This window comes from Tasmannia lanceolata, unplaced genomic scaffold (assembly GCF_043159265.1).
Source record: "Tasmannia lanceolata isolate RefF3 unplaced genomic scaffold, GAP_Taslan_0.1 ptg000048l, whole genome shotgun sequence".
Lineage (NCBI taxonomy): Eukaryota > Viridiplantae > Streptophyta > Magnoliopsida > Canellales > Winteraceae > Tasmannia > Tasmannia lanceolata.
The window spans coordinates 3944421-3968344 of record NW_027518725.1 but is presented as its reverse complement, the minus strand read 5'-3'; the positions used below and the strand labels follow the sequence as shown (position 1 = coordinate 3968344).

The window sequence follows — 23924 nt, the reverse complement described above, 5'->3', positions numbered from 1 at the left end:
TTCGACCAGAGATGCGAGATAAGTGTGATATGAGATCAACCTTGCCTCTTTCGTTTTCCAATCCCCATTTATTTGACAAATAATCAGGATTGAATCTCCGAACACATCGATGTCTTGAATTTGCAAAGCCAAAGCTGCCTCAAGTCCTGCGATGCATGCTTCATATTCTGCCATGTTATTGGTGCACTCAAATTGCAACTTGATGGATAACGGAATGTACTCCTTCTTTGGAGATACCAAAACTGCCCCTATTCCTTGACCATGATTATTGACAGCTCCGTCAAAGTACATAAGCCACTTGGAACTCGGAGTTTCTTCTTCAATGTCCATAATCTCTTCATCAGGAAAATCAGCTTTCAGAAAAGCATTATCTTCAACAGGAGCATCAGCCAGCTGCTCAGCAATTACCCGTCCCTTAATTGATTTCTGAGTGACATAAGTGATGTCAAACTCAGACAACAATAGCAACCATCTGGCTGTTCTTCCAGTAAGAGCGGGTTTTTCGAACAAATACTTTAACGGATCCATCCGTGAGAGCAAAAATATCTTGTTCGACAGAAGATAATGTCTAAGCCTTTGAGTCGCCCAAACCAATGCTAAACACGTCTTTTCCAAGACAGTGTACTTGATTTCATATTCCAACATTTTCTTACTGATGTAGTAGATGGGCTTTTCTTTCTTAGACCCGGCATCTTGCTGAGCAAGCATACAACCCATTGCTGTATCCGTGATGGACAAATACATCAACAACGGTTGACCAGGAATGACTGGGGATAGAACAGGCGGCAAAGACAAGCATTGCTTGACCTTTTCAAACGCTTCCTGACATTCTTCATTCCATTTCTTAGAGGAATTCTTTTTCAATAACTTGAAGATGGGTTCACACGTCATAGTTAAATGAGATATGAATCTCCTCAAGTATTGCACTTTGCCAAGGAATCCACGAATCTGCTTTTCTGTCTTTGGTGGTTGCATTTCTTGGATAGCCTTGATCTTCTGAGGGTCCACTTCGATTCCTCTTTCACTGACCATGAATCCAAGCAACTTCCCTGACGTGACCCCAAATACACATTTATTAGGGTTCAAGCGAAGCTGAAACTTTCGGATTCGCTCAAAGAACTTTCTCAAAGCGACTGTATAAAGGATAAGAGTGCATGTCCAGCGGTATTGTCAACCAGGAGATCAATGTTCGGAAGCGAAAAATCATCTTTCGGACTGGCCTTGTTCAGATCTCTGAAATCGACACACATCCTGACTTTCCCATCCTTCTTGGGCACCGGTACAATATTTGCAAGCCATTCGGGGTATTCAACTACTTCGATGAATTTCACTTCAAGTAATTTTTTTAACCTCATCATGCACTTTCAACTCCCATTGTGTTTTAAGTTTCCGGAGTTTTTGCTTCTTCGGCTTGATGCCCGGGATTAAAGGTAATTTGTGTTGGACAATGTCCTCACTCAATCCTGGCATGTCATCGTAAGACCAAGCAAAAACCTCCTTAAACTCTTTTAGCAAGGTGATTAATTCTTCGCGCTCCTCAGGAGATAAAATTTTGCCAATTCGTATTTCCCGAATTAAGGTTTCATCACCTATATTTACAGTTTCAATTTCTTCTTCAAGTGGTTTAGCTCGGTGACTCTCCTCTTGTTGAATCATATGTTTGATTTCAAGGGGAGTATCATCGGCTTCCTCTTTAGAGGGGGAGTCTTGATTGTTATTATTAGTTACTTGATCAAGTTCAGAAGCAGAATCAGCAGAAGAGACAAGTACAGGAATATAAGCAAAAGAGTCTTTTATTTCATCAGAATCAATGATTACATCAGATGACTCGCCCATATCAGGCGTTACAGACTCTAAAACAGGATGAAAAAAATAAGTCGACATCAGTATCGACACAACTAGAAACATGTACAGCCAAAGAATCAATGAATACGCCCTCAGACTCGGACTCAACGCCACCAAGGACAGACTCGTCACCCATTCCAGAGGTAGACCCGACCTCTACAATACCTGCATCAAAAGAAAAGTTAGAAATGACAGACTCTGGAACGGACTCAGAAACTGACACATATTTTGAAACAACTGACTCTTTTGAAGGGACTGGAATATACTGAAGGACTACTTGGGGAATAACCTGTGAGGTCCAGTTATCCAGAGATCCCTTGGCTGGGGTGATATAGTCCTCTGGGTTCACAAAAGGTGCGTCTCTCCCAATCATAGCAATGACTGGTGCCTCGGTCTGAAACAAAGAATTCAGGAGTTCTGGCTCAAAATTCTCAACCCAGTCCGAGTCTGGTTCCTCTGTCACTACTGCCTCTGTAATCTGCTTACTGTAAAATTCTGCTGGCAGCTCATCTGCAAAGAAAATCTCAAGACCTGGCAGCTTGGTCCCATTCTCATCATACCATGGCTCTGAAAAACCATAATAAGGGCAATCAGCTCCCTCTTTTCGGAATCTACCATTCATGACTTTGCTGAAAGGTCCCATCGGAAACTCTAAGCCTCTGCGGCGACATTCTGCCCATTTAAACATGTAGGCTCTCATTTCTTGCACCTCCTTGCGAGTCGGCTTGTATCCCAACCCAAACAACCCGTCAGATGCTTTCAACTCGGGCCGCTCAGTCGGACCCTGCATATTCTTTCCCAAACCTGCCCCTGGGAGATATCCAAATCGGCGCATCATCTTGACTACCCGAGTATTGGTGCTAGAGAGAAACATAATTTCTTCACTCATAGCCTCTTTCATGGTGATAGCCGAAACCTCCACTGAAAATCCTGTCAGACTGATATCTCTTGTGTTTTCAGTAACAAGCTCTTGAGATATTTGTCCGACTTCTGGCTCGGGATCTCCCTTGACTGTGATCACCCAGTTGTTTCGAATGAATTTCAGTTTTTGATGAAGTGTGGAAGGGATAACTCCAACCTTATGCAACCAAGGTCGACCAAGCAAGAGACAAAAGGAAGTCTTGATATCCAATACTTGGAATTCAATGTCAAAGGTTTCTCCTCCGATGACAATCTCAGTAGCCAACGTTCCAATCACATCCCTTCGGGTACCATCATATGCTAGTATACCCTGCTCAGACGGAATAAAATCTTCAGGCCCAAACCCCAGAGTAGTGGCAGTGCTCAAAGGACACACGTTCAAAGCTGACGCATTGTCTACCAGTACTTCTGATACTTTCTTCTGATTGCAAAGCAGGGTAATCTTGAGAGGATGAGTATGATCCTTTCCTTCTGAAGGCAAGTCCTCATCTGAGAAAGATAAAGCTTTTGAAGCCTTGGCCATGGCCACCAAACCGACCAGCTCGTCAGGAGTGATCTCAACTGATACCTGGGACGAGTTCAATTCACGAAGTACAACCTGTCTGTGCTTCGGCGATGCCATCAGTAAGCCCCAGATAGAAACATTAGCTTGTGTCTTCTTGAGCTGATTCAACAAATTGTCTTCTTCTTCCTTAAGCCTCTGTTTCTGTTTCTGATTGTCAACCCCTCTTGCAACCTCAGCTGGATTATCAACTCTGAGTTCAGCTGGCTTAAATACTCGTCCACCCCGTGTGACGTGGCGGAGCTCATCGCATTGATCGTTCAAGAGCAACAGATCTTCATCATCTATCTTAAGGATGTATGGGGTTTGCATCTCTTCTTCCTCATCATCACTCATCCTTAAGACATATAGAGATTCGCTTTCTTTCTTTTCATCCTCACACTGGAGAATGTAGGATTGGTTTGATGGCCCAGCCACATCAAGGTCATTCCAGGATAAGACATATGGCCTTTCAGATTCTGCCCACTGATCTTCTTCTTCAAATTTCCAGACATAGGGTTCTTCGGATTCCACAGCACATATGAAGAAAGCCGGATCAATGACAGACTCCTCGGCGCAAATGACATTGACCGAGGATGGAGGCGGCATTGCATGCGTAGGAAGGGGGTTTCTAGTTACATTTGGTAACTCGATTGACAGTTCCTTCCTATCGATCATGTTCTGAATTTGGTGTTTCAAAGCTAAACACCTATCAGTGATATGGCCAGTGTTACGATGATAATCACAGAACTGATCCTCTCTCCAGGATCTCGGCAATGGGTTGGGAGGAGGCTTAATATCAGGCAGCTTGATCTTTCTGTCCTTCAACAGCTTCTTCAAAGCTACGGACAAAGAGTATGGAAGGGGATCAAAATGACGAGGAGGTTTCTGCTCCATCGGCGGCCTTCTCACTTCAGTGACTACCCTGGGTGGAGGTCTGACATAATTAACATTATGTACTTCTTTTGGCGCCATCACAGGTCGCTTCCCCTCTCGAACATCAGATGGCATTCTTGATCTCAGGCCTTTAGCCAATGCATCTTCTATCTGGGTCCCAGTCTTAATGAGATGGTTGAAATCGAGGAAATACTGGATAGCCATATGGTGATAATATTGTGGTGACAGATTTTTCACCACAATCTTGATTTGATCCTCATCTGACAAACGATGAGTCATTTGCGCGGCTTTCCTTCTCCATCTGCGGATGAAGGAAGTAAAGGTTTCATTATGGCCCTGCTTCAAAGCCTTCAAATCTCTTTTGGTCACGTCGATTCCCTCCTCCATAGAGAACTGCTCGACGAACCTATTTGCAATATTCTCTAAGGTTCTGATCTCCTCGGTTTTTAAACTCAAAAACCACTTCTTGGCAGTTCCAACAAGTGATCTAGGGAATAGAATAGCAACTTGCTCTGGAGATAAACCATGCTGCTGCAGAAGTGGAAGAACTGACATCAAATGGCTTCTAGGACATCCCGTCCCATCATATTTATCCATATCTGGCACTTTGAATCTAGGAGGTAATGTGACCCCTGGATATATCATAAAATCTGCCATATTCAACTTTTTTGGGCCCTGGAATTTTATATTTTCCATCTCCTGGGCCAGCCTATCCATTCTGTCCGCTATCGCTTTGCCCTCATTGGCTCTATCCAGATTAGGATGGCAATTCTCTTCTGCATACTGCTCATCATCGAGATCGTCTTCAACATTCAAAACAGCAGGTCTGGTCATTGCAGGAGGGGGAGGAGGTAAAACAGAAGGGTGCTGAGCCACATGCTCTTTAGAGGTAGACTCTCTGTCATTTTTCAGACGGGCTATCTCCTCATTCATGTTATTCATCTGCTGGAGCATAACCTTCATCATCTCACTCATCTCAGCTATAGCGTTTGCAGATTCAGCCATCTGTTCAGGAGTAAATTGGACGGGCAAAGGGATTTCTTGGAGATTGGAAAAAGGTAATGCAGGGGAGATAAAAGAAATTGGTGAGGAAGAAAAACGACTCAGCCTGGAATCAGCGGACTGACGGGACCAGGTTGATTTCGAAACAAGGGTTTTCTTAGGAGCAATGGCTGCTCAATCAAGAATCCTGATATGGAAATATAAACACTAGATTAAAATTTTGATAATCGAGATAAACTATTTTGATCAAACAATGACAAAAGAAACAAAAACACACTTTCATTAATAAGATTCCAAATTGTGATTACAACGGATGAAAAATATTAATCTCTAATCACAACTGGATAAACAGACTGACAAAAATGGGAAATGCAGAAATCAGAATAACAAAACATGATACGGATCTTCAAGGTTCCTCAATCCGAGCCCTCCGACTTGCGGGTTCTTCCGATATTTCTCCACGTCGGAATTTGCGAGATAAGCCTAACCTCCTTTCTATATTTTTGTTTCCCCAAGCAGCCACAATGGATCGGATAAGGTCAGGAGTGAGATCTTCACAAAGAGGAGGGACTATGATTCCGGGAGGACACGGAATTCCCGTAATCTGGTGGAGAATTCGCATGGGTGCATAAAAGGAAGATTTCTCGGTACCCATGAGGTAAACAAATGAATGTGGATAAGTGCTGGTAAAAACATGGAAACATGAATGACTTACCCAGCGAAACTGACTCTCCTCTACATGCTGCAACCAATTGTGCCATTCATCGATGGACTGAGGTTGATGAGATATTGGTTTCCAGGTATGGAAATTCTTCAGGGTATATGGATTTTGGTTTTGTCGCTGAAGAATTTGAAAATTTTCACCAAGCCAGACATACAACAACTTCACACACCCACAGAAATTGTCTTTGATATTTTGGGAAGCAATAAGATCTAGTCCCAAAAAGGTCTCTGTTAACATGGTAGGAATGGGATTCCTCCCTTTGTTAATTTGGTCTACCACAGTTAACAAGGTTAACGGAGCAACACGAGGGTTTTTCCGAATGACATATCGCGCAAAGACACTAAAAATCAAAGCATTGTGTCGACAACTCTGAAAACGAGAGTTAGTAGGATCGACGTTTTCAGAAAAAAGGGTGATGAGGTTTTGAACTTGCACACATGTATCCGTTAAGCATGAAAGTGCATCAACAGTTTGATTTTTGAATAGCTTGCAAAAAATGGAATGAGAGGAATCTATGTTCGAAGATTGTATCCACAGTCCATCTGTTGGGAGTTCTAATAAAGCACACCAATCTTCGAATATAGGACAAAGTTCGAAGGATCCAAATCGAAAAACATGAAGATTAGGATCCCAGAATCTAGCGGCTGCTTGGAGAAACTTCCAATTTATATCGGATACACTCAAATGATTGAAGGCACAGATGAACCGATCAGCCATACTCCTGTTCGAATATTCTAGCGGAAGAGCCCTAATAGTCTCGCTTATCCAGCCTTTCAACACATTATTCGCCATAATTTTAACCTAAACACAAAGAATAGAATGGGATAATTAGGGACTGGAGAATAACTTGGAATAAACAAAGAATAAGGATGAACTTAACCACTAATCACAAGAAGGATATAATTGGCGACATCAAATGTTCCATTGATGATCAAAGATGATCAGAAACTCAGGGAAGAGACCACGGTCATAAAATGACAAAAGTAGATCAATAGACCGGATCTAAATCTGAAAGGTGGACGACAAAAATGTACGATCAAGAAGATCAATAATGATAGACTATGGTCATAGAGACAGCAGACAAGCTATCGACCATATCTAAGACAGGACGAACATTAATTTGAGTAATACAACAAAAGAATGGATAAATGAGGTTTGAATTTAAAGGATGAAAACAGGTAATACTCATCATCATTGGGTCAAGGAATAAACCATAGCTATGAGTGTGACAAGTAGAAGCCACTAGCTAGGTTTAGATCTGAGAGATGAATATACACGACTGATTGATTCAAGCTAGGAATCTCTACTAGAAAGTAGGTCCTAATCTTATAATCAAAAGATATATGGACAAAAATCTCAATGAATAGAGCAAAAGATAGGCCACGACCATGAGAGGGCAAGTAAAAGCCACTGGTCGGGTCTAGATCCGAAGAACGGACTAATATGACTAATTTGATTAGATAAGGAAGCCTCACTAATGAGTAGGCTCTAATCTAATAATCAAAATATAGATATATACATATATATCCTAACCAGGGGCACCAACCCTAAATATGATCCCATAGAGTCAAGAAACTTGACTCAAGACAGACATGTGAGTGTACTAGGACTGCGATGTAGTCACATAAGGTGAGCTACAATAATCTAAGGATAGGACATAGCTCCTAAATCTAGGCTCCAACATGTGTAAGCAACACATATTCGTCCTTATATGAATACAATATATATATATATAAGCACATGCAGATCCTAATTGGGTTTTACTAAATCAACAAATATATCCATATACATAATATATGTAAAATGAAAGTAGAGCTCCGGACTCAATATATCAGGTACTATGCATATGATCCATACTTTAAGTATATAACACAAGTACACCGAGTGTTATATACAGTATGCTTCATTGCTCACCGGCTGCTGTAAACACAAGTACACCGAGTGTTTACGACTGCAGCACTGGCGCATAGCTTGGAAATAGATACAACAGCGCCATCTGGATAGTGATATCCCATGAGGCACGCATTATATCTATCCCGTGGAGCCAATAATAATAAAAATCAATAAAAGAAAATAAAGAACAAAATGATGTATGCTGTGCAGTGTGTGAATCCCTTGTTTTAAACACCTATTTGGTGCCCCTGGATTCTAAGCGATTGAATTCTCATTTATAATGACTTTCGCCCAAAATTCTTCAAAGTTAATAAAAAAATGGCATTTTAACAGAGTTAGGCAATATCTCGAAAGATTCCCCAGCAGAGTCGCCAGCCTGTGGACCCCGATCCGAGAGAGAGGCGGCGGCGGTGAGGGACGAGCCTCACACACGCTAGCAGTCTCACTGGATCATCCACGTGAATGGAGAGCTCTACCAAGGAACTCTCGAAAGAATGTGCCTCTCACAGCATGAGTGGCGATACAAAGGTGAGATACCTCTCGATTCGGGGACTAGCCCAGATTCGAGGCGTACCTTATACAAAGAAGAGTCGCCATCCAGGGAAGTAGGCCCTGGATCCCACACTATGCTCTGTTGCAACGGATAACCAGAGATTATAAAAGAAGGTTCGTGCCTGGTTACGAATTCGGAAGGTCTAAAGAGCACCTCATCTGCCCAAGTGCAAGCACCTGGTCTCTTATACCATTTGTTATTGATTTTAAAGAATTTGGAGCGAAAGTCATATGAAATGGGAATGAATATCCCCCGAGACGACGTCTATCTAATCATGCATGTCTCGGAGATGAAATCAAAGGCACACAAGATAAAATAAAAGAAACATGTGTCACCTAAGCATAGCTAGGTTATAAGTGACATGCCTAATGGGTATCTAAGTTCTGATGAACAAACACATGCATGACACACCAAAAAAGTATAAGGTCTGCGCAATAAAGTAAGAAAACACTGCAAAACATAGAAAATGACTCGATACCATACAACCCTAAGACTCTAATCTATACCTAGGCCCGAGTCTTTAGATGATCTGATGTTCATCCAAAGAAGCCTACGTATCCCCGCCTCCACGAGAATCAAGGCAACGTAGTTCTTCGCACATATTCTAAGCTATGATGCCTAAGACATCTAGACCTCTATTCTAGACTCATTCTAAAAGACCGGACTAGTTCTTAAAGCTTCTTGTGTGATTATTTAAATTCCAATGGATTATAGATTTTAAGACACCCTATATGCTCTAACTAAATGCAGGTTAGCCCTAAGCTAATGCAGGTGGTTCCTATAATCTATGTGTAGCTAGGCTGTGTATCCTAAGAAAAACAGTAGGATCTATCGCATCTTAGACCTAGTCATCAATTGGCGATGTGGATCGCCAACTGACCGGACGGAGGCGTAAAAACTCCTAGCTAGGACTCACTCCTAACTCTAACACAAACAAATAAAACACACAACAAACAAACAACGAACGAAGGAGCAACTCCCGACTCAAAAACTCTCTAACTAGGACAACCTCCTAACTCTAGAGGAAGATCGTTTTGAAAAGGTTTTGAAGAATTTTTGTATTTTTGGAAGATTTGAAATAAGTTTATTTTTTAAAGGTTTGGCTGGACTTGGGATGTGGATCCCAAGCTGCACTACGTACCCTGTTGAAAGGGATCAAGCCAACGTAGTTCGGAAACAGAATTCCCTAACTACTCATAATGACTCAAGATTTTTAAGATTTTTTGTTTTTCAGATGTTTTTGTTGTTTTTAAGTGTTTTTTACTCAAGGGGGACAAATCCTATCATCATAAGGGGAGGATAGACTCCTGATATCCCGCAAAGGTTGGACAGCATCCTATGCTTTGCGAGGGAAAAGAACAGAAACACAGCTCTGCAAGGGTTGGACAGCTTCCTATACCTTGCAGGAGCGGATAAAAATCACATGATTTGATGAGAGGTTGGAAAGAATCCTAACCCCTATGATGATAGAATTTGATTCCTGAACAAAAGGACTGACTCTCTAGACTAAGGACGGATTCCTATGCTAGTGGACTATCAAGCTAAGATAAAGCTCACAAGTAATAAGGAAAAAGAAACCTTGTGCATATTTGGCAAAGGTAAAACACCCAGCCGGGCCGGACAGCTACCTAGCCCTAGGGTGCAACAAATGTGCAACCCAATACCCATAAGGGTAGGGGTATGATGCCAAGCCGAGTAAGATGTTCTCCCAAAACCAAACGACGCACAAAGATGAGGTTTAGTAAGAGAATGAGACTGGGTAAGTCTCTTAGACACATAGGTAGGATAGAGAAAAATGTTAACAAGGAAAAAGAGACCTTGTGCATATTTGGCAAAGGTAAAACACCCAGCCGGGCCGGACAGCTACCTAGCCCTAGGGTGCAACAAATGTGCAACCCAATACCCATAAGGGTCGGGGTATGATGCCAAGCCGAGTAAGATGTTCTCCCAAAACCAAAAGACGCACGAAGAGGAGGTTTAGCAAGAGAATGAGATTGGGTGAGACTCCTAAACACAAAGATGAGCTCCAAGAGAGGTGCTGACGAGACATGGCATGTCTCCTAAGGATGGACTCACTAATGAGACAAAGCTTGTCTCTAAAGGATACAACTTTCTCTGTCTGAAACATAGCCTGTCTCCCTGAGAGGGCTCTAGGGAACTCTTTCATTGCCCTTGCAATGAATGGATTTCTAATTTCTAGGGGATACACACCATAAAGACTTGGACAAGTCTTTAAATAAATGAGAGGAGTGCTACTTGGACTAAGCGAGTCCCCTAAGGATGGGCTTAGGCTAGCGCCTTCATCGCCCTACAAGAAAAGGGGATTCTAGTATCTAAAGAAAATTAACAGCAATCTATAAGACTGTGTTAGTCTATCAAAGAGAGAAGAAAAAGCTACCAGATAATTACAAATTCCACTCTATTCTTATAAAAATAAATCAAGTGCTAAGCAAAGAAGAATTTTCAATAAAAAACAATACACAATCTATAACAATCATAAAATGATAAACAACATTAATTAGTCCAGACCAGCCGCTGGATAGCCTAATAAAGTAAAAGAAAACAATATCAAACACTTCTATGCCCAACCACAAACACCACCCCAATATGGGGATGAAATCAGATGATGCTAAAGTAATCATCTGATATCATATACACATGATAATATTTCTAATCCCGCCTTGAGATCAGACAGTACTCATGTCGATAATATCGAATAGAGTAGTCATCTGATCTCCTTCTTCCTATTAATAATTCATTTAAATAAAAAGAAATGAGTATAATAAGCTTTGAGATAATCTCACATGAACAATCTGTTTATTACCGAATTTGGGGTGCCCAAGAAGATTGTATAGAATATTTTAAAATGATCAGATGAGATAATGATAAAATAAAAATATGCAGGAGGATCTTGTTAATACAAAAAATGAAATATTATAAACATTAAAATAATAAGATGTCAGCAGTCTATACTTTTCTTAAAGAAATGACATCATCCCAACTCAAAATATTATCAATGACAAGTCTATTTTAGAAAATTTAAACAAACATAAATTATCACCTAAGAATATAGCCACTTACAAAGGCAGCAGCCATGTGTTCGTGAATCAACCAATGATATAAAATAATGAGCAGCAAGCAGTTATGTGCTTGTGGACAGCAACTATGTGTTAAACCAATGTCAATACAAGGCAGAAATGCGCATATCAAATGGGGTATAAGGGTTGTCAGTATTAAAAATGTAAGGGCTTGTTAATATCAAGAGAGTATGAGAGCTGCACATGCCAAAGCGAAAGAGGGCTACACATGTCAAAGCAAAATGAAGGCTGCAAATCTTTTTCCCTTATAACTATTCAACAAAGGAATTTAAAGAGAATGTAAACCTAACTCTTTCTAATGTAAAAATATAAATTCCCATTATAAGAAGAGCAGGCCATCACCAACAATAGAAGCTCGATGTTCAATATTGGGGTAAAATTCAGATAAAAGGCATACAAGACAAGGTAATTAAGCTATTAGTGTACCAACATGGAAAGGTGAGCCTGACTCATTTATTAAACAAGACATTCTCGATTGGATTTTATACTTTCCCTATAAAAAAATAAACCTTACCCTTATGATTTCTACAATCAGCCCTGTACAGTTCATAATCTAGGTAATTCAAGCTAAAAAAAAATAAAAAAAAATGAGATCAATGAAAGATCTAAATTAACAAATTAAACTTTCATTCTTTTAGTTTTAAATGTATTAAATAAAAGGAAAATAGTTCACTGTCCTTTCAAACAATACAATATGTATGAGGTGATAATAAAGCCTTGTTTTCATAATTCAGATATATCCAAACCATCAGTGCCTCCACAATAAAATTATAAAATTATTACAATGTTGAGCATAGAATTAACCTTACATATCATCTGTTTATGCGACCTAAGAGCTTATCATTAATGAATTTTTAGAATCAATCACCAAGTTCCAATTATAAATTTTCAACTCATTCATTGCACAGCAAGATAACATATTATCATGAAAGCTGTAATGACTCTTAAACAAAAGGATTTATATGATGCTTGAAAAAGTGTCTTAGACAATATTGCTTTCCCAAAAGACCAGCATTATCACCACTTGATTAAATTTTCAGGTTCAACGTATTCATTAATCATGTCTATTGTCATTAATCCCAAGTTACACTTCACATATGAAATTATACTGAAAGAAAACTTAGTACCATGACTGAACAACTAAGGAGGAGCTGCTACGAGCATTTATTATAACTAAAGTTGGATTCCCAGCAATTTCTTTTCAACAAACAACACTCCACAAAACAAAAATTGAATGATAATTAATCTCTACAATGATATCCTTAACCAGGTGAATGACTTTGCCTGTAACATTCTTCCAAGACAGATGACTACACTCACAAATGATTAAACTAAGTAAGATTCTTATGATAAATGAGACAACACATGAGTTATAACTTCAGGTTATATTTCATTTTCAAGATATATCATATCACAGACTTTACAAACATATACAATTTACAGAGTATAACATAGTACAACCTATATACATTATTTAATATTGTTGGAATATTGATTTTGTAAAGAACATTGCCATAAAATGAATTCAACAAATATACATAACTATGTCCCAATTCAATGAAATCATGTAAATTTTAGGATTCTAATACTTTTAATATATATAAAACCACTACAAGCATTTTTCTTATTGACATGCCTTACCCATATTGAACTTATTACCAAGTTCATGAATTAATTGAACCTGACTATACAATTGAAACATATTTTTGTGCAGCTATTTAAATATGATAGCACCATAAAACAGATTTTATACAATTCCCTGAACCTGATAGGACAACAAAATAAGTTTTATGCTGTTACTAAAGCTATATGAAATACCCAAACCATGTCATCATATCTTCCTGAACATACACATGTGAGAATAATATATGCAAATGTCCAGACCTTGTCATTATGGGTTGAAGACCAAAGAAGACAAACACTATTAGGAGTGTCAAAGAAGGGTATCAAGTCATAAAAATCCTTAAGATGTAAATCAATGATTAAATGAATAAGACTCATGTCCAGATTTAAGTGTAAAAGAAAAGAAACAGAAATGAAACACCAAAAACTGCAGATCACTAGTGAAAGAAACACAAAAAAATAAAAAATAAAAAATGCTCGAATGCTTATTATATAACCTGACATTAAACTCTTAAGCATTAAACTCAAAATTAATTAATTTTAATTAAATTAATGAGTAATACAACCTTGATCCATTAAATAGCCTTTATCAGATAACAAAATAACTATCAAATCAGTTATATAATCCAGATCTATAAGATGACATTCGTCGGATGAAAAAAGGACAATCATCGAATCAGCAATATAACACAAATTAATATCACAATGATCAAAATAATAATAATAATAATAATAATAATAATCACATTTCATAACAGATCAGTAGGCAGATCATGCTAAATGACCTCAATTAAGAACTACTTATGACTTAATTAAAGAGATACAAGGCTAAATCTAAAAATAAATTAAAAATAAATACCTAATGCGAACAATTTCCGTCCTTCTCTTATCCTTCCTTTATCTGAAGAAAGATCACTGGAAATCCTCTTCTTCTTTTTTTTATTCTTCTTCCATCTTTTCTATCTTCAAATTTCGATCGGCAAAGGAGAAATGCTTGCAAGATCCGGTATAGAACGATGAGGCCACAAAGAAATCAAACTTTGCCAGAAATTTACCGGAATCCGACCAGATCCGCTCGGAGAAGAAAGCTTTGAGGATGAAACTAAGGTTTGAATAAAGGTAGAAATGAACAGATCTAATGTCTAACAAGAAGAAAAGGTGAATTTCAAGGAGAATCACAACAGATCGGAACTCAGGCAAGTTCACCGGAGTTAGGGTTCTAAAGGTAAATCTATAATGAAGTAGAGTTTCAGACAAAGTAAATGAAGAGAAATTCAATGATGCTGGTATAGAGGAGAGGACTAATGAAAATTTTAGAAGAATATGAAATCACCGATCGAATTCCGGCCGGAATCCGACGAGAGAATCGTCGGAGAAGAAGATTTAGGTTGAGATCCCTTTTTTCCCTCTCACTCTCTCCCTGCAGATCTGATTTTCTTCCTCTCTTTTTCTCTCTGAAGAAAAGCTCGCCGTTGACAAGAATGACCGGAATCTGGCCGGAGAAGATGACTCTTGGCCGGAGTTCAGATCTGCCGGAAAAATGGAGTCCACCGATGCTTTGTTGATCGGATCTAATGATTATCAAGGTAGAAGATAGCAGATCAGAGGCTGGCAGGAATTTTGGCCGGAACTTGAGAAATGGTGGATGAGATGGGTTTATAGAGTAGAGAAAGTGAAAATAAGGTTCTTGATGGAGCTTTGGGTGAAAGGAAGAAGAAGGAATCAGAAAATAGCTGGAGCTTGGCCGGATTCCGACCGGAATCCCGTCGGAGAAGATAAGCAAAGGGGATTAGGGTTCGGAAAATTTGGGGAAATCTTTCTCTGCAAATTTTTTCTTTTTTTTCTTTAGAAAATTAGCCTGGTTTTATATATATAGGCAAAATAGGGAAACGATATTGGCACACCCACTTGATGAAGCGCGCGGACTTTTGATAGGCGCGCAAAATTGCGCGTCTTTTTCGGCCTAAGCTGTATTTTCTAAAATAAATTCGCCCCCCCTCTCGGATAAATTCGCCTCCTTTTCTGATTTACACAACGGTCCTTTCTCGGCTCGTTCGCTGGGTAAACGCACTCGGAATTCAATGAAATTTTGTAGGGGCCTTGGCGGAACCCTAAGCTAGCTCGGGGTGAAATTTGGGACCCTAGTTGATTGATTTGGTTGGGTTTTTTGCTCAAACATGGGAGGCTCAAGGTACGGTCAAAATGGGGTGTCTACACCTACCTCTGATTGAATGACCATAACTCACTCAATTCAATACGGAATTTATTGAAATTTGTGCCATTTCGAAAGTATCAAAGTCTAGCTTACAATGGAATAAATGGAGATGAAAAACTCTAAGTATTTTGAGAGTTATGATGGAAATAGTTAGACTTGCGCTTTGGTCTAGCAGTTTACAGACTTACCTCCGATTGAATGACCATAACTCACTCAATTCAACACGAAATTCTTTGAAATTTGTGCCATTTCTAAGGTATCGAAGTCTAGTTTTCAACGGATGAAATTGAGATGAAAAACTTCAATTATTTTGAGAGGTATGATGGAAATAGTTAGACTCGCGTGTTGGTTTAGGAGTTTACAGACCTACCTCCGATTGAATGACCATAACTCACTCAATTCAATACGAAATTCATTGAAATTTGTGGCATTTCGAAGGTATCGAAATGTAGTTTACAATGGAAGAAACAGAGATGAAAAACTCCAAGTATTTTGAGAGTTATGATGGAAATAGTTAGACTCGCACTTTGGTATAGCAGTTTACAGACCTACCTCCGCTTTTGAGAGTTATGATGGAAATAGTTAGACTCGCCCTTTCAACATTATCAGCCTGTCTGTAAACTACGAATCTCTGTAAACTGCTAGACCTCCTCTTTGGTCTAGCAGTTTAAGAAAAACTATGATGGGCACCTGTGATTCAGAATTTTTCGTAATTAATGCCCTCAGTCCGTAATTTTTCAGGATTTTCTCTAGAAATAAAATACTAAAATAATGAAAGGAGAATAATGTAAGCACCTACATAGGAGGACTCTTTCCTCGTTCTGATAATGTTGAAAGGTTATTAGGGTCTCTTTCCCACCCGTTTTTTAAGAATCAACCATGTTTAGTAATTACTTTTATGGGCACCTGAGATCTGTAATTTCCCGTAATTAATTCTCTAATTCCATAATTTTTTAGGAATTTTCTCTCCAAATAAAATACCAAAATAATGAAAAGGAGAATCATGTAAACACCGGCATAAGAGGACTCTATCCTGGTTATAATAATGTCGTAAGCTTATTGGGGTCTCTTTCCCACTCATTTTTACGAATCACCAGTGTTTAATAAAAAATTTATTGGGCACCAGTGATATGTAATTTCCCGTAATTAATGCCGTAATTTCGTACTTTTCTTGGGATTTTCACTACAAAGAAAATACTAAAATAATGAAAAGGAGAATCATGTAAGCACCAACATAGAAGGACACTATCTTCGTTCTAATAATGTCATAAGGGTCTTGGGGTCTCTTTGCCTCCCATTTTTGAAGAATCACATGTGCTTAATAATTAATTTAATGGGCACCTGTGATCTGTAATTTTTCGTAATAAATGCCTTCATTCCGTAATTTTTGAGGATTTTCTCTACAAAGAAAATACTAAAGTAATGAAAAGGAAAATCACAGAAGCACCAACGTAGGAGGACCTTATCTTTGTTCTGATAATGTCGTTAGGTTGTAGGGATCACTTTCCCACCCGTTTTTTTATGAGTCACCGTGTTTAATAATTATTTTTAGGGGCACCTGTGATCCGTAATTTCTCATAATTAATGCCCACCTTCCGTACTTTTTTTCGGGATTTTCTCTACAAAGAAAATACTGAAATAATGAAAAGGAGAATCATGTAAGCACCAACATAAGATGACTCTATCTTCGTTCTGATAATGTCATAAGGGTATTGGGGTCTCTTTGCCTTCCGTTTTTGAAGAATCTCCCGTGTTTAATAATTACTTTAATTGGCAACCGTCATCCGTAATTTCTCATAATTAATGCCCTAATTTTTGACATTTCTAGGACTTTCTACTAGGAAAATACTAAAATAATGAAAATGTGAATCATGTAAGCACCAACATAGGAGGACTATCTTCGTTCTAGAAATGTTAGAAGGCTATTGGGGTCACCTTTCCACCCGTTTTTAAAAAATCACCCGTGTTAAATAATTACTTTAATGGCCACTTTGACAAGTAATTTTTCGTAATTAATGCCCTCATTCCGTAATTTTTCAGGATTTTCTTCAGAAAAATACTAAAATAATGAAAAGTAGAATCATATAAGCACCAACATAGGACACTTTCTTCGTTCTAATAATGTCGAAGGTTATTGGGGTCTCTTTCCCACCCATTTTTTATGAATCACCCGTGTTTAATAATTACTTTTATGGGCACCTGTGATCCGTAATTTTTCGTAATTAATGCCGTAATTCAGTATTTTTTTTGGGATTTTCTCTACCAAGGAAATATTAAATAATGAAAAGGAGAATCATGTAAGCACCAACATAGGAGGACTCTATCTTCGTTCTGATAATGTAATAAGGGTATTTTGGTCTCTTCCCCTCCTGTTTTTGAAGAATCACCCGTGTTTAATAATTACTTTAATGGGTACCTGTGATCCATAATTTTTCGTAATTAATGCCCTCATTCTGCAATTTTACAGGATTTTCTCTAGAAAAAATACTAAAATAATGAAAAGGAAAATCAAGTAAGCACCAACATAGGAGGACTCTATCTTCGTTCTGATAATTTCGTAAGGGTATTGGGGACTCTCTCCCTTCAGTTTTTGAAGAATCACCCGTGTTTATAATTACTTTAATAGGCACCCTTGATCCATAATTTCTCATAATTATTGCACTAATTTCGTACTTTTCTCAAGATTTTCTATACAAGGAAAATACTAAAATAATGAATAGGAGAATTATGTAAGCACCAACATAGGAGGACTCTATCTTCATTCTGGAAATGTTAGAAGGCTATTGGGGGTCATGTAAGCCCAAGGGTTCCCTTGGGTTAATCATTCATCTTACCTTTTTATTTTAATGCTAGCAAACTAAATTAATTAGTATTTATGGACTAATATGTTGCTTTGAGGTGTTGTGGTATGTACAAGATTTTCATGACATAATCGCCATTTGTAATGTTCCCTTTTAGAAACATTGATCTAGTGTTTGCGGATCGAATGGATGGGCCGTATGGGACAGATTTTTGTGTGATTGAACATCATTCATGGGGCCGGATCATGCGGAGGTGGCCTACTTATGAGGCAAATGGAGTAGGAGTCACTCTATAGGGTATGGCGCCAAGGGCCATATAGCATTCAAAGAGGATATGATATGACACTTTTGAGTGTTTCAGAGTGGTATTGAAATGATAGGGGCACCCCTTCTGTGTGCATTGGGCAAAAGCCACTCTCTTTGACATTTTTGCTTAGGCATTGATTTGATATGGGCACCTTGTTTTGTATTGGTTATAAGTAGGTTGGATAGGTAAGGAAAGGGTTTATGCTTGCTTATTATCTCCTTGTCTCGAAGTGAAGTTGGCTAGTGTAGCCGATCAGCCATGGTAGTGAGATAGTACATCTCCTACATGGTGAAGGTGCAGTGAGCACCCCATCTATCCTCCATCCCCCATCCTCCTCGCAGCAGTGTGCACTTGGAGATCGCCCATCTTCCACAATCATTTAAGAGAACACCCCCTCCATGAGCAGTGCGCCCTTGGATGTGGCAACCATCTATCCTTTCCCATCTACTCTTCTCCTTCCCTACATATTCTCCACAACATCCCTCCATGTAATCCCCCCAATCTTTTGTATGTGACTGAATTGATACATGAAGAGATTAACTTCAAATTGCCCATCTACCACCTATCTTTATATTGTGTTTTTGCATATGGTATATTAAATGGAGTGCTGCCATTAGTGCTATATGAATGCAATGCAGTCTTTTTCTTGAGTGTTTAATGTTCTTTATAGAGGTTGAAGAAAAGGGTCATTACAAGTGGTATCAAAGCTGCATCCTGCCAGCCTTGGAAGCCCAAGTTATGAAGGAGTTACTGTGAAAAACAACAGTGTAGTTTGTGTTGAGTTGGTAGATCACTCTAGCCAAAACGTCCCCCACCAAGTGTTTGTGAAGAGGACCGATTGAAGCGCACTGTTCAGGATAGTTTTGGGCTGTAGAAACACCTTGTCCAAGATACTCTCTTGCTGTTTGACAAAATGCTCGAATGAAATTGACAATTTATTTGTTGCTAAGATGTTCCAGCTGTGTTGCCCTCTAAGTGTTTAAAGAAATGCCCGTGTGAACCAGTTTACTGAAGGGCTTAAGTTAAAACTGCACGTCCTCAAGAACTACACCACCACGTGTTTGTGGAAAGTTCCAACTGAAGGTCACGATTTTGGGCAGTTTCGAACCATAGAAATACACCTGCAACTGCGCCCACCAACTGTTTGTAGAAAAGCTGAAGAGAAGTGCATAGCTCTGGCCAGTTTTGGGCTGCTGAAATGCCAAGGCACGGACCCCCCTAGATGTTCGATGAAATGCTCCAATGCTGCAATGAGACTTGCTAACTGTTGATGATCAAGTTGTGGCGCCCCCTAGGTTTTTGAGGAAGGACTACAAGAATCCATATTTCAAAGGGGGGTGGCTCAAATCTGCAGTTGCTCAAACCTGCATGCCAATTGTTTGTGTTGTGCACCGTGAGACATCAAAGGAGTTTGCACAACTATTGCTTGTTAGCAATTTGTGGCACATCAAGCATTGGCCGTTGAAGTGGTGATTGTGTGGCCTGGATACTTCAAACATGGGTGTTGTATAGGAGCTGCTACAAGGAGGTATCAAGGTCTTTCGCTATGTACACCAAATGTTTGTCGTGTGGTCCATGAGGGGACTACATAGTTGATTTGGGACTGCACACCAACCACGTGTCCGGTGGCCTGTAAGACAGCTTAAGAAATTAAAAGGACCGCATTCTCCATAGGTGGACTGATTTGCAGAGTCCCCATGGAGTCCACACAGAGAAGGCCTATGAAAAATGATGCAGATGAGAGGTTGGTAGCACGCTTTGCTTATGCTATTGACACCCGCTTTGCCCGCCTTGAGCGCACCCTAGTGTAGACACCCCATTTTGACCGGACCCGAGTTCACGTCGCTTGTGTGAAGCCTCGTCAAATCAGTGAGCTGGGGTCCCAAATTAAACCCTGGGGTAGCTTAGGGTCTCTCATAGGTCTCCGTAAAATTTCGTCGAGATCCGAGCGCGTTTGCTCAGTAAACGAGCCGAGAGAATGTGCGCAGTACAGACTAAAAAGGGGAGTGAATCATCTTAAAGGTGGCTGTCCATGGGAAAAAGGGAGGCAAATATATCATTTTTTGTAGGAAAATGCGATTTATTTTCGTAGAGGATTTGGATTTTTGAGAGAGAAAGGGAGAAGAAGAAGGAGATTTTTGAGAGAAAATCTCAGATCTGGATCTGAGATTTTCAAAAATTAAGGAGGAAAACCCCTATTTGCAGAGGGGATCGGGATTATTTTTGGTGAAGCAAAACCAGAGAGAAGAGGGGAGTATTCTTGAGGGTTTTGGCTCCTAATAGAGAGAAAGAGAGAGAGGATTTGGCAGAGAAGGAGCTCAAGCCACATTCATGGCCGCCATCATCAAGCCTCGGTCCCATCCCCACCACCGATAGCCATGAATCCGAACCTCGCCATCTTCTTCACTTGATTTCTCATCTTTACCATTTTCACCTCGATCGAGCCATGGATCCGTCCATCTCCACCACCTCCGACCACCACCTTCCTCTTCTTCTTCTTCTTTTCCTACCATAGCCTCCTCATCACATTCACCATCATCATCTCTGCAAATCCGACTCCATCCCCATTGATTCCAGCAAGCTTGCCGGAATCCGATTACCACCATCCCGTTTCTTAACCCCATCTCTACAATCTCTGCAACATCTCCCTCGCCTCTCCGGCCGTGCCACCTCTACTACTAATCTCCACCATCGAAACCCCTTTAACCTCAAACCCTCTTCCATTAAAAACCTAGATTCAAAAAATCTTTCCATCGCCACCACTTGGCCGACCCCTTCCATCAGACCTCCCCATCTTCATTTTTTAAAACCCATCATTCCTTAAATCCAATTAGAAACCCATATCAAATTCTCCATCAAACCCAAACCCATATCTGAAATCCAGGCATCCTTCTCCCTAATTCCAACTCTTCATCTCGATTCCAATTACCACCACCCCTTCGCTCCAATTTCAGTATCCAATTCCGGCAATCCTGTTAAACCAAACCCTATCTTCTCCTAGATCTAATTCCCCAATATCTGCTGGTTTGAAACCCATCTGCTTCTCATCATTTTCGCTCTGTGTGCATGATTCGAAAATGGAGAAAGGAGGCACAGCGATGATTTAGCAATCACCGAAGCAAGAAAAGGGAAAGACGCACAATCTTCCCCATTTGGTCCATCTGTAAGTGCTTATTCCCTTTTTACTCTTATTCTAGAATTTTCGTCTGCCGGCTATGTTTGATTTTCATGGTTCAATCTCTTGGGATCTGTATGTGTTGAGAATTTCTTAATTGTAGGGTTATGAATCTTGATAGAAATGGAAATCAGAGTATATTTTGTTTCACGGTTTTTTGGGTATATGTTTACTAAGGATTGCAGATTTTTCTTCATAATTTGCCATGTTTTATTAAAAGTAACCTTTAGTTTGTTTGGTCCCAGTGAATAGAATTTGGGCATCAGTTATCGAAATTTGAATGGAATTTGAAATGGGTTTTGAGTTTGTTGATTTGTCTCGCAACGGGTACTGGCTCTTGGTGTTTTGATTTAAAAGGTGACAGGAGTTTTTCAGAGTTTTTGACTGACATTTTCCATGGTAGAAATGGGTAGAAATACGCCATCTTGATGCGGTTATCATCTGGTTTTGGGCGTATTCCAAGGAGAAGATGAGCTTGAACTTGGTTTTGAAGTGTTTTTTCATTTGATTCTGATTAAAAATTGGAAGGTCAGCAAGTGAGTGATTAACTCATTGAGTAATTCGGGTTAGCTATGTGCTAGTCATCCAATCATATGAGCTCCCCATCCTTTAATCATAGATCAAGGTGAATCTACTTTGCTGGATCATCAGGTGATGCAAGCCCATCTTGTGTATATATTCTGTTGAATTTAATGTCCAGATTATCATAGTCGTGCTCAAATAGTTCAAGATATCTAGGAATTGCATTTCCTTTATAATGATAAAGCCCATCTCTTGAAGCTGAACCTTGTCCTTAAGGTTCACAATCAGAAAATCTTTCTTTGAGCTGATACCATGTCTCCCAGGTAGTGTCTTCAAGAGGTCTGTTATGTCCATTGCAAGCACCTATGTAGCAGCTCGGTTTTTCCTCTTCACAATTTTTTCGTTCCAGCAGCTATAGGAAGCGTGGAAGACAGGGTGAATGAGGGAACCCTCCGGGAGTTCCAGTTTATAGGTAGCAGGTCCCAATCGCTGTAAAATTCTGTAAGGACCGTAAAATTTAGGAGCTAGCTTCATATTTGCTCCCACATCAACTGTGGATTGCTTGTATGGTTACAAGCGCAGGTGGGTGTAGGGGAAGGTTCACCTTACTGTAATTGTTCCATTTTTTTTCCATGCTAGAGTGTTATCATGCAAGAAAATTTATTTTAAGAGGAAATTTCAAGTTCTGCAAATGTAGTACACTGCTTTGAGATACTTTGCATATTGAGGTCTCTATGGTCTGCATTTCTTTACATCTATTGTCCTTCAAGGAAAGTTGATTTGTCTCTGGCCTTACTGTGGACTCACTCAAGGATGGTTAAACATGGAGGTCTTAAATAACCAGACTGCATCCCTAGGGGACAGCATATATTGTCTGCATGGTCATCATTATTACCTATAATCAATTGATTTGTTGGCCTTGGTACTTGTTGAGCCTTCAGCCAAAGGAGAGGTGTGTTTTCAAGAATCACAAGTTCACACTATAATAGCGATTCAACTTACATAAAGATTGGCTTTAAGACATGGATGCTAAGGCCTCCAGTGGTATTAGAATGTCTAGTATAGTGCTCCGGCTATTATCATCTCTTAGACTTGCACTTCTGATTTCTGTAGGATACATCGACCCAGGGAAGTGGGCTGCAGTTGTCGATAAAGCGGAGGCCCGTTTTGGATTTGGTCTTAGATCGCTAGTACTCGCTTTTAATTGCACTACTATTCTGTGCCACAGTCTTGCAGCTCGTATTGGTGTGGTCACCAGAAAGAATCTTGCACAGATTTGCAGTAAGGAGTACAGTAGATCCTCATGTATCCTCAGGAGACTTGCTCAGTCCAAGTAGAGCTCCACTCCTTTGTATAGTAGACTTTACTAGTCTTTTGGGCGCCGGTAGAAATTAGACCCCTATTAGGAGACATGCTATGTTTCATTAGGCCTTGCACCTTTGGAGATAAGCCTCATTTAGAGCCTACCCTCGGGGAGATCACCTTGATCTTGATAGATAGTGTACCCATAGGAGGCATGCCTTGCCTCATTTATAGGGTTCTTTTCCAAGTTATATCCCAACTTGTACCCTTGCTAGTTGGAGACCAATTTGGTCTGTTAGTTGCCTTTATCTTTGATCATTGCCAGGACAATGATGGAAGTATTATGAGCATTTCTTAGGAGACTTACTTAGTCTCGTTAGCACTCTCCTTTCAGGTGATTTTTTTAGAGAGTCTTTGACTCACTCATCTTTTAGTTGCTATTATTAGGGAGTCTTTGACTCATTTGTCGTTTTAGGGAGTCTTTGACTTCATTATTTTCTTTAGT

The 23924-nt window shown here is 39.6% G+C and overlaps 1 protein-coding gene across 1 annotated transcript; it reads right to left on the bottom strand.

Annotated features, from left to right (window-relative positions):
- Positions 1-2001: 2001 nt before the first annotated feature.
- On the bottom strand, positions 2002-5209 carry LOC143864463 (uncharacterized). The gene is made up of 4 exons (XM_077375386.1): positions 3503-5209; positions 2981-3334; positions 2135-2629; positions 2002-2010 (listed from the first exon to the last, which is right to left on the bottom strand). The coding sequence occupies exons 1-4, from the start codon at positions 5207-5209 to the stop codon at positions 2002-2004; spliced, it is 2565 nt and encodes an 854-aa protein (XP_077231501.1).
- Between the last annotated feature and the right edge of the window lie 18715 nt (positions 5210-23924).

Coding starts and splice junctions, on each gene's coding strand:
- LOC143864463 (XM_077375386.1), bottom strand. CDS start 5,209: ATGGCTGAATCTGCAAACGCTATAGCTGAGATGAGTGAGATGATGAAG. Junction 3,335..3,502: donor GAGTTGATAATCCAGCTGAG/GTTGCAAGAGGG, acceptor AACTCGTCCCAG/GTATCAGTTGAGATCACTCC. Junction 2,630..2,980: donor CCTTTGACATTGAATTCCAA/GTATTGGATATC, acceptor AAGAATATGCAG/GGTCCGACTGAGCGGCCCGA.